This window comes from Balaenoptera musculus, chromosome 17 (assembly GCF_009873245.2).
Source record: "Balaenoptera musculus isolate JJ_BM4_2016_0621 chromosome 17, mBalMus1.pri.v3, whole genome shotgun sequence".
NCBI lineage: Eukaryota > Metazoa > Chordata > Mammalia > Artiodactyla > Balaenopteridae > Balaenoptera > Balaenoptera musculus.
Window position 1 is genome coordinate 7,510,098 of NC_045801.1, and position 18,690 is coordinate 7,528,787.

General features: G+C 45.3%; 1 protein-coding gene across 2 annotated transcripts in view; it reads left to right on the top strand.

Annotated features, from left to right (window-relative positions):
* ZFAT (zinc finger and AT-hook domain containing) overlaps nucleotides 1–18,690 on the top strand; it is a 176,232-nt gene that overhangs the window by 133,451 nt on the left and 24,091 nt on the right. For both annotated transcript variants that reach the window (XM_036830778.1, XM_036830779.1), the window contains 3 exons: nucleotides 3,464–3,582; nucleotides 10,352–10,478; nucleotides 13,291–13,421. In XM_036830778.1, the coding sequence (XP_036686673.1) occupies nucleotides 3,464–3,582; nucleotides 10,352–10,478; nucleotides 13,291–13,421 (377 nt within the window). The remainder of the gene's footprint in view (nucleotides 1–3,463; nucleotides 3,583–10,351; nucleotides 10,479–13,290; nucleotides 13,422–18,690) is intronic.

Consider the following 18,690-nt stretch of genomic DNA (forward strand, 5'->3'; position numbering starts at 1 on the left):
GAGGTGGGGGAGACCTTGCTTAAGCTCCGTTTACCAATTCCTCGCTGGGGTTTGGGACGTCAGCCTGGCTTATAGTCAAATGCACTTTGTTTTTCCTCTGCAGTATTTCCCAAGTCCGATTTTGTATTTCACTTGTTAATAAAATCAAATTACTCTGTATCCACTTTCCTTTGATAATTAAGCTGCTTTTGGTCCAGTTACCCTTGAGTGTCTGCATTAGTTTCTTATCTCTGCTGTAATAAATGACCACAAACTTGGTGGTGGTTTAAAGCGACACGGATTTACTATCTTACCATTCTGAAGGTCAGGAGTCCAAGATGGGTCTCACAGGCTAAAGTCAAGTTTGCTAACAAGTCTGCATTCCTTCTAGAGTCTCTAGGGGAAGATCTGTTTTCTTGCTGTTTCCAGCTTCTAGACACTGCCCACATTCCTTGGCTCGCGCCCCTTCCTCCAAAGCCAGCAGTCTTTCTCAGGTTACCTCACTGGGATCTGCTCTCCCACTCCCTTCTTAGAAGGACCCTTGTGATTACATTAGGCCCATCCAGATAGTCCAGAATAATCCCCCATCTCAAGATCCTTACGTGAATCCTACCTTTGAGATCTCTTTTGCCATGGGAGGTCGCATAGTCACATGTTCTGGGGATTAGGATGTGAATATCTTTGGGGGGCCCATTGTTCTGCTGACCTCACTGCCTTTTATAAGGATATAAGCTTTAGCATTTTTACCTTGGTAGAAGAGAAAACCAAGACCCGAGAATTTAAGGAAGTGGTTCTGAGTCACGTGAGCAAGTGCCAAATTCAGGTCTTCTGACTGCCCAGCCCAGTGTCCCATGCCATTCTGGGAGTTATATTATTGAAGATAAAATTGAATTTTCAGTAATGTCAGCCACTGCAAAGGAGTGCAAATAGTTTAATGCTCAAAATTCCTCCAGAATATATTGCATTCCAAAAAGAATAAAGGGTTCCATGATGGAATTTTAAAATTGCTCCTGAAATTCTATCCTTTGGCCTGGTTTGTCTTTCCTCCGGAGGAATTTGCGACTTGGGCGGTGGGGGGATGTTTAGGGTTTTATGGTGCCTACTTAATATCAATGCTGCAAGGAAATTCACCAAGCCTCCCCGTGACCTTTACTGAGTGTGGCCTAAGCATTTAATGAATTGAAATGGAAATTAATTTTTCTCAGCTTTAATGTCAATTAACTGGCATAGTTACACCTTCGGTCTAGATTACGTATTTCCATTTGTTGTTCTTTAATTAAAGCCACCATGGCAAAGGTGGAAGTTTTAATTAATGTGGAGGCATTCTCATATTAATTTTAATTTAAACATAATATAAGGATGTTTTTCTCCCTAAATTAGTTTCTGTTAAAGAATAGCCCAGAAGGAACCTTCAATTTCATTTTAAAGCCTAACTTTAACCTTAGGTAGTTTGCTTGTGTTCATTACCTCGTATTAAGTCTTTATAGAAGCAATGTCAGCTTAACCCAAAGAAAAGGTAGTGGTTCTCATACCTTGGAGGGTTTTAAAAGATGATTGTAGGAAAATATTTCATTTTAGATGATTAATAAGCGATAACAAAGAAGGTTAAAAAGTAAGTTTAATTATCCTCTGGGCAAGAAAGAACAAGCCCATTTGATTTTGCCTAAAAAAAGAGTGCAGTGTGTTTGAGTTTCAGAAAACAAGCATCTGTTTGAGCTGCCTTTTCTGTAGAATGTTCTGGAAGTTCAGAATTGGTGTCTGTTGCCAGTCTTTGGGCTGACTCTGGCCCCTGTCTCTGTTGGCCCCGCTGTGCTCTCCTGTGCCCTCCCAGCGTGGGAGGCCGAAAGTTTGAGGGGCTGTGCTGTCGGCCACCTGGGTTGGCTTCCGTTCCTTCTCATGACTTTCTGGGGAATTGCCCACCCTCTCAGGTGGTAGACAGGAAACCCCGGTTACAGAACTCCTGAGTGCTCTCTAAGAGTCACTGACATGGAATTGATTCAGGAGAGCTAGCACATCCCAGCTGCATCTAGGAGGTGCTTAAATTATGTGATGTGTACCATGAGATTTGTCTAGTTCTTATATAATTTGTTAAGACACCTTGTCATGAGGACAGAATTCCTCTCCCTCCCTCCTTAGTGCCCCAGTGAGCAAGAAATAAATACTGATGCTGGGAGGGCACAGGGAAGCACAGCAGGTCCAGCAGAGACAGGGGACCGGGTCAGCAGACAGACTGCCAACAGCAGGTGTCCTGAGAAGAGAAGGAGCTTGGGGAATGCAAAAGACAGAGAAAGGCGAGGATGGGGGGTAAGGGGAGGGGACAAGCCTGGAGAGGGAGGCAGGGACCAGGCCCCTGGGGTCACAGGCCACAGCAAGGAGCTGGGGTTTTATTCTGGGTGTGATGGGAAGGCAGTAGAGGTGTGAGATGTGATTTTGTTTGAGTTTTTAAGAATTTTTATTTGTGTGCCGGGTGTAGAGCAGACAAACAGTGGCTGCGGGGAGACCAGTTAGGTGCCTGGTGGTCCCATCTCACTGCCCCGGCCGGCTCAGGGTGCACACCTGAGTGTGCCAGCACTTAGCCTGACTCTGGCCTGCTAAGTGTCTGGTAGATTTGGAGGCCTGCTGCCGTGACTACAGTTAGCCTCCTGAGGGGCTGGAGTTTGCTTCTGGAAGCACAACCTGTTAAATCACTTTGCTGTACACCTGAAACTAACACAACATTGTGTATCAACTCTGCTTCATATAAACAGACAAATAAATAAGTGATTTTTGTCCAGCTCCCAATTTAGTTGCTGCTTCTGATATAATTTTAGAAAGAGAGTCTTTGTGTGACTTTGTGTGTCGGTTTTTTTGGTTTTTCTTTTTTTATCCTAGAGTTTTATATTCTCTTAATGAAAGCATCCAGATACTTCCTGGAACATGTATAAAATTTAATCAATTAAATAAATAGTGACATTTCAGGATGTCACCAGCTTTTTCATTTGTTCTTTAGCGGGATAGTCACATGGGAATTTATATCACTGGCTCCGCTTCTGATGTGAAGGAGACTGAGAATCTGGCCCTTGGTCTTAGTGTTTTAGGACGAAGGAGATTGAGAAAAGCACCCATTGTCCTTCAGTTATTTTTTGCTTTCCAAATTATTTGTTATTTTCGAATAAAAACATGAAAAAATCATTTAAGCTGCTCAGCCACTTGACCAAGGGAATTATGTTACTCATCTTAATTCTCTCTGGCACCTAAAATATTATGTGTGTATTAGGTCAACTGCAAATTCTCATTTAATAAACGAAAAGAAATGCATTAAGTTTTAAACCTTTGCCCTGAAAAACACATATACTGTTGCTATTCTGTTTCATATTAAGGTAAGCTTGGATTGAAAGTAAGTACTAGAGACAAAAAAATACATTCCTTAGATTTGAAGCATTTGAATGGAAGGCAGAATTCATGTGTTGTGAATGCTTCTTTTTACCTGTGTCTGTGCTTTCAGGTTGTTTGAAGTGTCCTGTGTGCAGCTTCGTTTATGGCACCAAATGGGAGTTCAACAGGCACTTGAAGAACAAGCACGGCCTGAAGTTGGTGGAGAACGAAGGAGATCCCAAGTGGGAGGTACTTTTTAAAGCATGGTATCGATTGTGACTTTTCCTAAACGCAGATGACAAACCAGGCAAGCCCAGTGCTGTTCCTCAGAGCAGTGGGTCTTCTGGTTGGGAAACTTGGAAATCTTTTCAAACCCTGCCTCATATCTGAGGGGTACCACTGGGTGAGAGCCAGGCCATGCATGTGACTTCTTGCTCTGGGTTGCGTTTAGGCTGGTTTGTGAATGTCCGTGTTGGGCTCATCGGTATTTTCACTTCTGTTACCACGAATTCAGAGCTTCGGAAGTTGCATCTGAAAGAAGAATGCACGACAGGGCATGTACTGGCAGTCCTCCCCCAGAGGACAGGGAAGGGCCCCATTTGCTGATTCTCGGCCCTCCTCTCCTTCCACTGGAGGCGTGTCCTCCTACCTGTCTCCTTTGTTTTCCCCTCAGGTGTTGGAACCAGTTTCCTGACTGAATTATATAAAAGCCAGTAGCTGTATTTTAAAAGCCTGTAGTTGTTTCTCTTTTCAAGTACCAGGGGTCACACCAAATTGCAGTTTACCTTAGGCAGAGTTTCTCAAACTGAGTCCTGCTAAAGTTATGATCCGGATAATTCTTTGTGGTAGAGGGCTGTGCCGTGCATTTTAGAATGTTTAGTAGTATCACTGACCTCTACCCACTAGGATCCCTTCACATACCCAGCTGTGAAAACCAGACTATCACAGACATTGCCAGTGTTCCCCAGGAGTCAAAATCACTCCCAATTGAGAACCACTTCCTGAGAACTTTCTAGGGCATTAGAGTATCCAGTGGGCTTACTCCAGTTAAGAGTAAGGGCTTTGAAAGAAATCCAACACCCCATGAAAAACAATAATACATCATGACAATGTGAGGAGTATTCCAGAATTCAGGGGAAGGGTTGTCCAGTAGGAGGGAGTGTGTTACTGTGTCCATGTAACCCATCGTAATGAGAGAACTAGGGAGAAAAATGAAATGATCATCTTCATAGATGCAGAAAAGGCATCTATGAAAATTTGACAAAATTCAGCATCCATTGATTAAAAACAGTCAATAAAGTAGAATTTGATGAATACATCTTTAAGATGAAAAACAAAATGTATGTGTTTCAGCCCAAAAGCTGGCATCCTAGACTAGGGGGTTTCTCGTTAGAGTTGGGAAAAAGATGAGGGTGCCCCAGGGGCTCTGGTTTTTAACATCACATGGGAGGCCTCAGCTGGTGTGTTGGACAAAGGCAGAGTAAATAGAGACATAAGAATCGGAAGAGAAGAAATAAAGTATCTCTGTAGACACAGGATTATGTTTTTGAAAATCTGAAAGAATGAGTGAAAATCTACTACACACAATAAACAGCAGATTAAAACATCAGTATACAATAATCAATGACTTATCTATAGAGAGAACCTAGAGCAAAGGAACAGAGATTTAAAAAAAGAGATATTTTACAAATACAAGAAGAAAACATAAGTGAATTCATTTATAAATTGGGAGTGTGGAGAACTTTCCTAACTGTAACTCAAAATCCAGATTCAATTAGGGAAAAGACTGAAAAAAAATTGACCACATAAAAAAATTTAAAAACTACTATGTAAAAGAACTCAAGAAGTAGAGGGGCAAATGACAAAAAAATATTTTCAGTCATATCATAGAAAAAAGGGTGAATATCTTTACATTATAAAAGGCTTCTAGAAATACTGATGAAAAAGATCGACAACCCAATGGGCGAGAGATAAGAAAGGTTCATAGAAAAAGAAATGCAAATGACCTTGAATATCTGAAATGCAAATGACCTTGAATATCTGAAAGCACAATCAACCTCCCACATAATAAATGTAAGTAAAACTTGACAGAGATAGAATTTCTTACCTAGTAGACTGGCAAGAATCCGAAAGTTTTGACATCATCTCTGCTGGAGAGGCTGAAGGGAAATATGCACTCTCATGCATTGCTGGTGGGAATGCAAAACGATGTGACCTTTATGAAGGGGAATTTAGCAATATCTACTAAAATTACATATGTGTTTCTTTTTCCATTAACTTGACGATCCCACCGTTAGAAAATTATCCCAAAGTTATACTGACAAAAATGAGGAAAGGTGTCTGCACAAGGCTATTTACTGCAACACTGTTATATATAATATGTAGATAGATTTTGTGTGTGTGTGTGTGCACACCAATAGATTGATGTAGAAATAATTCCAGATATATGTGTATACATGGTTAGTATACATACATGTATTTCGTAGCTTTTTGTGCTTAGAGGGCCTAGAAGCAGTGACACCCCGCTGGCAATGAGCACACCTGGTATCCAGATCCTGGTTTCTCAGGATTCTCCAACAAAAGGAACCAGGGGCCCTTTGAAAAGTGGTTGATTCCAGGGCTGAGGCAGAAATTATGTAAGTTGATCCTGGAGCATTTTGCAGTACTAGAAAGTAACAACGTGCTCCACGAAAGTAAGATGGAGGCATGCCAAAAGGACACACGAGACAACCCAAAGAGTTCCTAATGGCCCAGAGCTGGAACAATTTGAGTAACAAAGTAAATCATGATGGTATTGGACTAAAACTGAAAGAATAGAATAAATATCTCTGCATTCATACTGACATAAATAAATGATTGAATAAATGGTGGAGAAGGAACAGTTCTTCCCCGCAGAAGAATTCTGATTAATAAATGTAGAAAGAATGAGGGAGATAGAAAATTGCCATTAGAACACCACAGTAGTAATTGCAGCAGGCAAGATCCACTGATGAGTGCTAGGATTAGTAGACAGGAGTTTAAGGAGAAATACAGTATTCATGTAGCCTCAAAATACCTCCCGCTAAATAACTATTAATTATAGAGGGAAAAGTAGTAACTTTACAGTGGAGACGCCTGGCAGACACCACCTTAACCACGTGATCGAGGTCGGCATCCTCAGTAGTAAGACGTAGTGACTTCACGTACCCCCTGATATGATGTGATCAGAAGGGCAGTCACCTCGTGGTGCTCTTCAGAAAATCCCCAGCCTCCACCTAATCATGGGAGACCATCCGATGTATCCAAATGATGTGATGATGCAGGTGGTCAGATGCCTGAGCAGTTCTCTTCAGGAGTGTCTGAAGAACTGTCAGAGGTTGGAGGAGACTTCGGAGTTGTGGCCGCTCAATGCACTGTGGGGTCCTGGATTGGATCCTGGAACAGAAAAAGGGACGCCAGTGGAAAAGCCAGTGGAATCTGGTGTTGTACCAATGTTGATATCTTGGTTCCATCATTGTATCATGGTTACAGCCGATGTCAGCATTAGGGGAAGTGCGATGAAGGGTATGTGGGAACTCTCTGTATTTTTTTTGGAACTCTTTTGTAAATCTAAAATTATTTCAAAATAAAATAGTTATAAAAAGGGAGGAAAGCATAGGTAGAAAAGGCAGGGAGATAACAAGATGGAGAGGGTAGGAGAGAAGCTAAACTTGTCTTAGCAGACCTACTGTGCAGATTTGACTCTGAAGCTCTGATGTAAATATAAGAAATACATTTCTTATATAATAATAAAAACAAAATTACACTTTAAAAAGCAAACCCTAACCCTAAAAATTGAGAATAGAATGAAATAAAGTATATGAACTATATATCAAAACGATGGCAGAACTACATAGGGAAGGACTATTTCAAGAGACTTTAAGATAGAAATTTGATTGTTCCTCCCTAGTGGGATATAACCTAAGGGCAAAAAGAACTGCAAAAAAAGTACTGTTTTCAGTTATTCCACTGTCAGTGGTAGGGTTGATATTGTTACTCCAAGGCTGTTGTTAGTGTTTACAGACTGGAGTGAAGCACATCAAGTGTGTTTAAATCCATGAGTTTATAATGATACTGGGAGAAAAATCCTTAGTCACCTTTGTAGGACATTAGGGAATCAACTCTATTTTTTTTTTTTTTTTTTTTTTTTAGGGATTTTTGGGTTTTTTTTTTTGTTTGTTTGTTTGTTTGTTTAATTTTTTAATTTATTTATGGCTGTGTTGGGTCTTCGTTTCTGTGCGAGGGCTTTCTCTAGTTGTGGCAAGTGGGAGCCACTCTTCATCGCGGTGCGCGGGCCTCTCACCATCGCGGCCTCTCTTGTTGCGGAGCACAGGCTCCAGACGCGCAGGCTCAGCAATTGTGGCTCACGGGCCCAGTTGCTCCGCGGCATGTGGGATCCTCCCAGACCAGGGCTCGAACCCGTGTCCCCTGCATTGGCAGGCAGACTCTCAACCACTGCGCCACCAGGGAAGCCCTCAACTCTATTTTGATAAATAAAACTCTGTTTTTGTAAATAAAGGCTCAGAATCAAACAGTTTTTCTACCTCATCTAAATAAACTATATCTCAGAGTAACCAAATGTTTGTGGAGAGACGTTTCTTTTTGTAGAAGTATTCCAGCTAACAAATGAAGATTTACAGTATTGCCATTTTGCAACCCTCCACCGATGTCATGGGTCTAAGCGATGACCATCAGCCTCCTGCCAACACGGCAAAAACAGAGACACTCAGACACAGAGTGTCTCCTGATGGAAGTACACAATGTTACCCGTGGAGCCTTCCTTCCAGAAAGGGAACTGATACCTAATTAAGCTTCTGCGTCTGACTTCCAATTTACAGGAAATACAGTGGACAAGGGAACATATTCAGTGATTCCATGTTGGTGCAGTCAGCAAAAGCCAGACTGTTGGAAACTCTGAAGGCAAACGACCACTTTTCCCAACAAAACTATAAGCAGGGGAGAAAGAGTGGAGGGAGAGCCTATAAATACAAGTCTTATGAGACTTTCATCAGTCAGTTCTAATATATGGATTTCAATAACTTACTTAAATATGATTTGTAGAACAAGTTGTGAAAAAATGAGGTAATTGGGGAAATTAGAACACCATTTAGATATGTGAAGATATTAAGGAACTACTGTTAAGTGTTTTGAGTGTGACAGTGGTGTTGTAGTTATGGTTTGAAAGAGTTTTACCTTTTACAGATGCATTCTAAACTATTTAGAGATAAATTGATGTGACATCCACATTTGCTTCAAATCAAAGGGCAGTTGTGTGGCGTGCGTGGGGAGACAGGCAAAACAGGACTGGCCACGAGCTGATGATTGTCGAGACTGGGTGATGTGTACATGGAGGCTCACCTCTCTGTCTTGCGTATGTTTGACATTTTCTATAAGAAAATGTAAGGAGTGTGTTAAAGCGCTGTCTATAAAACGCTGGGGCTACTGTCTAGTCCCCGGTAGGCCTACAGTAAATGGCAGCTGCCATGGTTACTGGAGGTGGTGGTGTCTCCAGCATCAACGTCACATCCTCATCTGTGGGAAACAGTCAGTCCTCTGGTGTTTCAAGTTCATACTTGCAAGGATTTGCTCTCTGTTACACACAGACATTGGCATGCCAGTTCCTGATGTAGAACACCATCTCTCCTGGCCAGTTGGTGCTTTTGTTAGTGCAGTCATGGCCCTCTCCTCTGGAGGTCTCGCTCCTTGCAGATCCTGACACCTTCAGCAGAACTGTGACTCAATAAAAATAGTTGACACCAAGCCACGCACTAGACTCCAGAAGTGAGACAGTAGAGCAGCTAAGAAGCTGGGCGGGGGGTGGTCCCCGTGTGACGACAAGCTGCCTGTTACAGCAGCTGGGCTGTCGCCAGCCTCCCAGGAATGCCCTGTAAAGCACTGTCCTTCCCACAGATGGTTATTACAAAGAGTACCCCAAAGAGGGGAAGCCAGTCCATGCCCATCCTCTTCATCACAGGCTAAGCCATTCCTCAGATCCAACCAGTGTTGGCCACTATGATGCTTAATGGTACTTAAAAGGAAATATGCTTCTGTTTGTCCATTTATGCATTCATCAGACATTTATTGGGTGTCTACTAAATGTCAGGCTGGAAATGCCTAAATGAACTCGACCACTTGGTTGTAAAAGAATAATCACATTCTATTCTGAACCTGTGTGAGTAAATGATAAGTGCTTATAGAGCGTGATCACTTTGGCTCCTATAAATTGTATGTAAAATCTCCTTTTTGTTCTTCTTTATTGGTGACATTCATGTTTCCTGCCTTGCAGTTCCAGAAGGAGGTGATTATCAATATCTAGTTCTTGTGAAAATTCCATCCCACCTCTTCTCTCCTTAGGTATAAGATACCTGTGAATGTCTCTTTAGCTTCTCCTACTCTCATGAGTCCTGATTTTGCACAGATACATTTTCTCTGGTCAGTTGTATTTCTCATATCCTTCCTGTAAAAATCAGAGCAGCATGAGTAGCTAAGATTTGCTGAGATCTTGCTCTGTGCCGGGACCCGTGCTCGAAGCTTGCCGAGTGTTATGTGGTTACGCGTCCTCTCCTCCCTTCCACCGTCACCACTGCTGTGCCTTCCTCTCGGCCTCACGGCAGGAGGCCCGGGCACAGGGGAGATTAGGGCAGCGTTGGTGGCCATGGGAAGAGCAGAGGAGACAGCAGAAGAGCACACACGAGAACCTCTGAGCGTGTGTCATCTCTAGTTATGAACAGCATACTCCGTTCCCTACGGCAAGAATGTGTTGCAGGAAGCTTTCCACCGACGCTGGTTTTAAAAAGTCTCGGCACTTGCAAAGAGAAGTTTTGTCTTTGGGAAGTAGGTTTTTACTGGAGCACTGATTTCTCAGGGGCGCCCGCTTAATGAGCTGCTGCAAAAGCGTTGCTTATGTGCATTTGTTGTGTCTTAATCCATTATCCTGGGACTTCTGGGGAATAGGTGATCTTCTAGAAGGTCACATGGATGATACTGTGTTTTTATTTAGCCAGCAACAGAAACTCCGGAGGAGCCCTCCACCCAGTACCTGCACATCACCGAAGCTGAAGAGGATGTCCAGGGCACGCAGGCAGCAGTGGCTGCCCTCCAGGACCTGAGATACACCTCAGAGAGCGGTGAGAGCGCGCTCCCCGCCTCCCTCTGGCACCTTAGAACTGGCCTGTGATAGGCACGCTGAAGGAGTGACTTTACGGATGAATTATGTCCGCCAGGTGATCTCCTTCCACTGCATTCTGACCACTGGAGCGGTCCCATTGTCAGGCTTGGAGGGAGAGCTCTCCTGCAGTGTTCTAGAACAGGGCCCCAGCCAAGGTGGTGCCGCCTGACAGGGTTGCCGGATGTCCACACATGTGATCACCTCTCAGAACAGGGAGAAGCAGGTCCTACTGTCCTCACTTCACAGATGCGGAAGATTGCCTCCTTGTAAACAGTTGGCTGAGGATCACCCACTTGTTGGGTGTTGGAGCTGGTCTTGGAATTGAGGTCTCCTGACTTCTTGTTGGGGCTGCCCACTTCCCAGGTCGTCTGAAAAGCCCCAAGTCAGGATTTTTATGTCAAATGTCGTCCGTTTCAAATGTTCGATCAATTTTAAAAAACAAACCACTGTGCCAGCCTAGTGGCAGTTGGGGCACTGTGCTTAGAAAACTTTTTCTTGATGCTCTTTTCAAAACAGGAAAGGAGTATGAGTTAATATAATGTACCACAGCCCTCTGTGTATTTGGGGGACAGAGGTCAAGCAAGTGGGATTAGAGGAAGCACTAAGTGAAGTCAGCTGGTGATAGAAGACAGGAAATTGCCATTTCATCCAGCTCTTACATCCCTAAACCCCAGGTTGTAAGAAGGGTGCCCAGAAAACCCCTTTGGGCCGGTCACTTTGGGGAAGATTCATTGCTGGTGCTGTGCTCACCGGGGGATTCGGGAGACAGCTCTGCAGCCTGTGAGAGAAGCAGGCTCTGCAGATGGGGCGTCAAGGTGCCGGCTCTTGGTGCGGTTCCCAGAGCTGACGCCATGTCTCAGTGTGTGTTTCCTTCCTCCTGTCCAGTGACTTCAGCGATTGCTCAAGCCCTGCCAGGACAGCCTGCCCGTCTTCATCCCCCACCAGCGCTCACTCACTCACTCCTTCAGGCCCCCGGCATCTCCTCCTGGCTCTTAGGAAACACTGCAGACTCTGCAGCTCGGCGGCCGGGCCACCTGCTCTGGGCCCTGGCCTCCCTGCGCTGCATCTCTGGCCACCTTGGAGCCGTGCCCTCCTGGGCCAGACTCTGCCGTTCTCGGCGTGAGCTTTGTTTCTCACCCACACGTTCCTGTGCCCTCTGGGGCCTGGCCTTTTCCCCTCCCCCCACAGCACTTTTTCTGGCAAGCGCGTCTTCGTCTTCAGTATTCAGATGGTGTGTCATCTCCCGGGAGCCCGCCTGACTTTCCCACAGAGCTCCCACAGAGCTCCCTAGTCGCCCCCCTGATATGGAACCGACCAGGGACTGTATGATTTGCTTACGGTCCGTCTCAGTCACCTGTGAGCCCTGGAAGGGGTGGGGGGAGGCAGCGTTAGATCTTTGCCTGTATCCCAGCGGTCCCCAGCCTCTCTGGCTCCAGGGACCATTTTTGTGGAAGACAGTTTTTCCAAGGACGGGGGGAGGGGATGCTTTCGGGATGATTCAAGCGCGTTACATTTATCGTGCACTTTATTTCGATTATTATTACATCAGCTCCACCTCAGATCATCAGGCATTAGATCCCGGGGCTTGGGGACCCCGGCTGTATCCCACTGGGAACCATGTTCCTGGCTGACAGTTCAGCTTGATAAATGGTCATTGAGGGAGTAAATGGATGAGGAATTAAGATCTTATTTCAGTACATTTTTTAAGGTCAATGTTTTGTTTAGCATTTAGATGTTTAGAGCGGTTGGCTGCAAGGCAGAGTTGAAACCCGCCCCCCTGCCGAAGGAGAGTGTGTGTGTACGTGTGTATAGGTGTGTGTAGGGGATGCTAGGCTGGTGCATGGTGAACAGGTGCTAATGTCATTGCCTCAGTCGTATGCCACGTCCTACCCTCTGTGTAGAACACGTTGAATTCCCTTCCCTCATCACTTACTGATTCGCATTGGAACGTGGCCCGCAGAAAGTCGTCCAGGAGTATGTAGACGTTGGTGGAGACTTCATAATATTATGCTTGCCTGGAGATGAGGTAGTAATTTCCCTCATAGTGAAGTAATGATCAGGGTCAGAGTGCTGTGTTCCGGAGAGTCACAGATGGCCAAGCAGATGGTGAGAGCTGAGTGAAAGGGTACACTCAGTAGCTGCCCTGATGATATGGATTACAGTCTTTTGAGATGATTGAAAGAGAATCCTAAGCTTACATTAATTTAGAATTCTAAAGCCCACTGGCTTGATAACTGAGACATCCTTGGGTGTTCTGCCTGTATCCTGTGTAATTTATCTGGCACAACGCTCACTGACCACCTACCATGCCTGTGCTCAAGGAAAACCAGCTCTGTGGTTTGACGTCATAGCTGGTGCTTCTCAGGAGTTTCTGTTTTGAGAGGCAGTCCTGTATCAACAAGTTTGGATTCAGAACATCTGGGCTTGAGCCCTGGCTTTGTGATGTAACCGACTGACCCAATGGCCTAAGACAATCCTCTTCCATTTTTTTGCAGTGAGGTGACTAATCTATAAAGTGGGGATAATAGTACCACAATGTCATCTCCTCACAGGTTGTTTGGAGTTTTGAGATGTTCTTATAGAGAGTGCATTGTCGGCTGTGAAGTACCATGCACATTATTTCTGTGGTCAAAATGAGCGCGTACTGAGAACCCGCGCATCCCTGGAGAAGGCGCCACACAAGAATGGCCTCTGCTAAGGGCTGCTTTTGTGTTCAGTGACCTTCACCACCCATGGCCTTACCGGTCTCCTGTTTGCTTCTTCCTGGCAAGGTGACCGACTTGACCCCACGGCTGTAAACATCCTCCAGCAGATCATCGAGCTGGGCACCGAGACCCACGACGCCACTGCCGTTGCCTCGGTGGTCGCCATGGCGCCCGGGACGGTGACAGTCGTGAAGCAGGTAGGACCTTGCCCTCCCTGTTAAATGCTGTCTCCTTGCGCTGACACACACCCTCTCTCTCCCCTGCCCCCTTAGGTTTTCAGGGCTTTAACCTATCTAAGGTGGAATTTGGAATGAAATTGGTCTAGTCTCATGCAGTTTCTTCTTCTTATGGGATTGTATCTGCGGTAGCGCCATATGTGAGGCTGTATTGTAGGGGAAAAGTGTAGTATATTTCAAAAAGTTCTGGAAACTTGATTCATTTCCTTTCAATGAAAGGCATCCCAGAGCGAAACGAGCGAGATATGGATGCATTTGGACGCATCTATGGTCAAAAGCAGCCTCGGTCCCTAAGGCCGGAGTCTGTGGAGGAGGGGCGCGGGGGGGACAGCCAGAGATGCCAGGAGGGACTGGCCTCTTAAGTATTAAACATCACCAGGCGGAATCAGCTCAGGATGACTGAACTAAACTGATAGGAAGAAGATGGCCAGTGTTTGAATGAAGGTTACTCTAGTTAATTGTCACACTGTTTGGTTCATTTCCTCTCCTTCTAACCTCAGTGGAGACTTTACCATCTGTTAGGATGCGGCGTGTGTGATAATCAGATCATCCTTTGTATCTGTCTGTACCTCTCTCTCTACTCTCTCCTGCTTCACTGTACACAAGATTTGAGCTGGCTTACACAAATACTTAAAAAAGCAAAAACGACAGTAAGCACATCAGAACCAGGGCAGACCCAGGGTGTATGGTTTAGAATCAAAGTTCACGTTCATGGAGAAGGTTGAATTGCAGACCACAGAGTTTTACACGGTTATCCATCTTTTAGTGATTCACTCAGGAAGCGTGTAGTTAAGTGCCTGCAGTGTTCTCATTGCTGGGGTTCCAGGAGAGAACCGATGTTTGCCATCAAAGTGGTTACTCTACTGGGAAAAAGTAAGACAGAAAGGATGTCAAATGGTGAACGAGAGCAGTGGAAAGAAGTAAAATGAGGAAGGGGGAGGGGCGTGGGCTGAGGAGCCGGGGTGTTGGGGGCTGTTTTATAAAGCGCTGCTGGGGCAGCTGTCTGACATTTGCTCACAGACCTGGGAGAGGTGGGAGTTACTGGAATGATCCAAGTTCTGCTGTACACTTGGTACCGAATCTGATAACAAAAAACAAGAAGGAAGCGTGAAGCAGTTAACAGCGGAAGAGGTAAGTTTTTCTTGGCAAGTAACAAAGAATCTCTTAATTCGGCTCTCGCATCCCTGAGTGACATGTCCCCCGCGACCTGCCTTTGATGACCCGGTGGACTTCCCAGGGCTGTCTCCGTGACCATCCCCCCAGGTGTGCCCAGGCCACAGCACAAAGCATGACATTCAGGCTGAGCACTTCCCGGGGGAATTAGTACATGCTGGTTCACCTCTGGATTTCTGGATCCACAGACAAGACTTGGCGCCTCTAGATGAACGTTAGGACCACGTGGTCTGGAAACCCTCCTCCATTAGTATGCTTTCTGTCAACGAGACCCTGGACAGAAGTCAGACAGGACAGTAGGAGCTTGATGTTTCAGGCTGCAGGGGCCTGGTGTTCTGCATTGTTTGGGAACAGACTCATATACCTCTAGGCCAGACACTCTTGCAGCTTTTCTTTGTATTTATTAGACTGCAATCTTCAGATTGTCTTGTAAATCTCTTCTGAAACTCCTCGTTTGCATCATGGCCTGTGGAGTCCTGAGCTAGACCTGGCACTTCAGGAAGGGTATAGGAGAACTTTGGATGTCTCGTACACGCCAAATCCTTTAGAGAATTGCAGGGAGGCGCCACCGATTGTGACTTGCGTCTTCCTTCTAGGAGCTGGATTGATTTGCTGTTACTTAGAGACGTGATTTATTGCGCGTCGCAGGCGATGCGGTGATACACGAGGTTGCGGGTGAAGGGTACAGCTTAGATGTGCTCTGAGGCGTTAGAGTGACAGCATGACGAGGGATAAGGCAGGTGAGCCTCCGGCGCAGCCAGTGTAAACAGGTATAAAGTGTTTGCAGTGGCAGAAAACAGTGGCACCCTTCAGCCTCGTGGTTTATTGGGAACACAGGGCTAAGAGGAGTGTCACTGTTTAACACAGTCTGGAGTAACTGCATTTGGAAATGTTCCCGAGGATGTGTGTCCTAGTCATCCCCCTGTCCACCTGGTTGGCACCTGGCGCGCCGAGGCTGTTGGTAAATGATGGATGGGAGATTGGATGGATGGATGGACTGATGGGCGGGAGACGTCAGACGCCCACTCCGATGGCAAAGGGATTGCACTGTGTCAGCCTCTCCTAGGTGAAGGAATGCCCTCTGGATTCAGTTGTCTTATTTCAGTTTAAGTGTAGCTGTTTTTATTAGAGAAATGAATCAGTTTCAACATTTTTTCTTTTAATTAAACTGTGGTTTAGGATTTTTCAGTACAGAAATTATATCTGTTTATTGAGTGTCCTTAAGCCACTCAAATGTGGACCCTGGTGCACCTGTTGGGAAGCAGTAATGTTCTCCCTTCACCCTGTGGGGAGCCCTTGATGTTGGGGACTTCGTCTTTCTCCAGCTCAAGGTCTCACACATCGTAGTTGCTCAGTAAATGTTTATTAAGTAGGATGGAGTATGCTGTGGGCTTTATGTTTTGATTCTCCAATTATATCCTGTAGAAAAAATAGCAAGAACACATTGTCATAAAGTATGTACTATATATTGTAGAAAAAAACGATTTTAAATTACTATTGGATAGCATATTTTGAGATCTTTTAAAAGTTTCCTATATATATATATATATATATATATATATATATATATATATATATATATATATATATTGTCTTCCAAAGGGCCAAAAATAAATTCTGGGTTGTATGTGAATTCATTCTGGATGTTTAAAAATTTCAAGATTTCTTTCCCATATAAAAAATTAGTTATATGCTCTGTTTATAATTTTTTCATGATATATTACTGTAAATTGAAAAGAATCTCACATATCAAAGTTTATCAGTGGTAACTGAAAGTTATTTATTAATCTCCAGTCTTTAGGGGTTCTCATTTTCTGGGATGAAAATACTAACAGGCCTGGTAGGTAGGCTGAGGGGATTGGAAAGCTAAGAGCTGAGGGTGTTTCTTAGGTTGTTTTCTTCTTAGTTTTTAATGAGACATGGCAAGGATTTGGCCCGTCATTCAGACCATTTAAATTTTTAGTTGGACACAGAAATGAGTCCTCAATGATTTCCCATCACTTCTCTCTTTCCCCAAGTGTCAGCATTAAAAATAGATTCATGGGGATGGAGCATTTGGAAATGTTCAGAAAGAAGAAACCTTGCATGTGCCTCACCAGCCTGGCCTGAGAAGTCACATGACAACTTTGAATGCAGCTACTTGCGTGTTTGTTAAGACCAGTTTTCATTAAATAAATTGGTTTCTTTTTTTCTTTTTCTTTAAAAAAATTTTTGCTTTAGGGTTTTATGAGGAGGAAACTTATATTTGATTAATAAAGCTGCCTAAGTAGGTTGAATGTAAGACGTACCAGCAGAGGGGAAATATTATCACAAGCATCTCTGAGTCAAAATTAGTTATTTAAAGGAAAAGAAAGACCAGTGAAAATAACAACCACCATCACCGTTGGCTCATGGCTTAAATCACTCTTTGCTGTCCTTGTGGGTTGAAATTTATTTTAGAGACTGAAAGTGACATTTTACTGGAAATTCCCAAGGTCCGTTTAGCAGACGTTCACTGCGCAGCCGCAGCTGTGTGTTCAGTCCCTGGGGGCGTCCGTTTCCTATCGCAGCTGCAACAAATCACCACAAACTCAGTGGCTTAAAACAGCACAAATTGATGATCTTCCAGTTCTGGAGGTCAGAAGTCTGAAATGGGCTTCACTGAGCTAACATCAAGGCGTCGACAGCTGCCTTCCTTCTGGGAAGAATCCCTGTCTTGCTTTTTCCGGCCCAGGGGCCACCCAGCATTCCTTCACTGTGGTTCCCTTCTTCCATCTCCAAAGCCAGCAAAGGCAGGCCCAGGTCGTCCCACATCCATCGCTCTGACCTCTGCCTGTGTCGTCACATAGCCCTCTCCAAGTCTGACCAACCTCCTCCCTCCTATAAGGACGCTTGTGCCTACCTTGGACCCACCTGGATAATCCAGGATCTTCTTCCATCTCCAGGTCATCGACTCCGTCACATGGGCTGATGTCCACATAAGGAACCGTTCTCAGGTTCCGGAGGTTAGGACACGCACTCTTTGGGGTGGGGGCATTATTCTGCCTGCCACTCTGGGTTACAGGGTTAAGACGGTCCCCGATCTCAAAAGGCAAATAGTCTAGTGAGGGAAATGCTTTATTTTTTTCATCCAGCACACGGCCCCCGAGCTGCTTCCACCCTCCAGGTCGCTGTTCTCGGTGCTTGGGATATTGCAGTGAACAGAGCAGATGAATGGTACGGTTGAGGAGCTTACATTCTAATTTAGGGAGCTAGCTAACCCCCAGACATATAATAAATAAGTACGTAAGATAGTATGTTAGGGGTGAGATGGAAAAAAATGAGCAGAACTGGTCTGGAGAATGTAGACCTTTAACAGGAAGTTCCAACTGAGAGTAATGAATGCTTCTGGGAGGTTGGCCGAGAGCACTCTGGGGTGCTGGGGGGTGGCCCAGCTTGACCCTGGGTCTGGGGTGGCGGCAGGTGCTGGGCAGGGAGGCCTCCGTGGATGCCCTGGTGCGTGCCCGAAGAGAGTCTTGGAAGGTAGCTGGGAGTTGGGTGGGGCAGGGCTCCAGCAGAGGTGGGAGCAGGAGCTGGTGGTCGATGCTGCTGGAAGCGGGGAAGGTGACACATGAGGCACCACTTAGGTGAAATGACACGCCCCGTCGTCACCTCGGGGGCGAAGGGTTGGGAGGAGCCCTGGTCCAGGAAGCGCCTCAGCCTGGTCTCTCCCTCCGGCTCGAAGGCCAGTGGAGAAAGGGTGAGTCCAAGCAGCCCACGTCTTCCTGTTGCTTCTCCAAGCCCCACGTCCTTCCTCTACGGGCTTCCTGACCTGTGCGGCCCTCTAGAAGGCCTTGTTGGCATTTTTAACACACCACAGTTTCCAGGTTCTTCCAAGCAGTGAGTCTGCACTGAGCAGCCCTGCCAGTTGGCGTTCAGCAGAAGAGCTTGTAGCTTTCCGAGACCACGGCTGACACTGGCCGTGGTGTCCAGGGTCTGGGCCCAGCAGGCCAGCAGCTGCCCTCAGGGTGTTTGTCTGTGAATAATAGGGAGACCTGATCATCACACAGCATCTTCCTTTTAAGAAGGTCAGGATGAT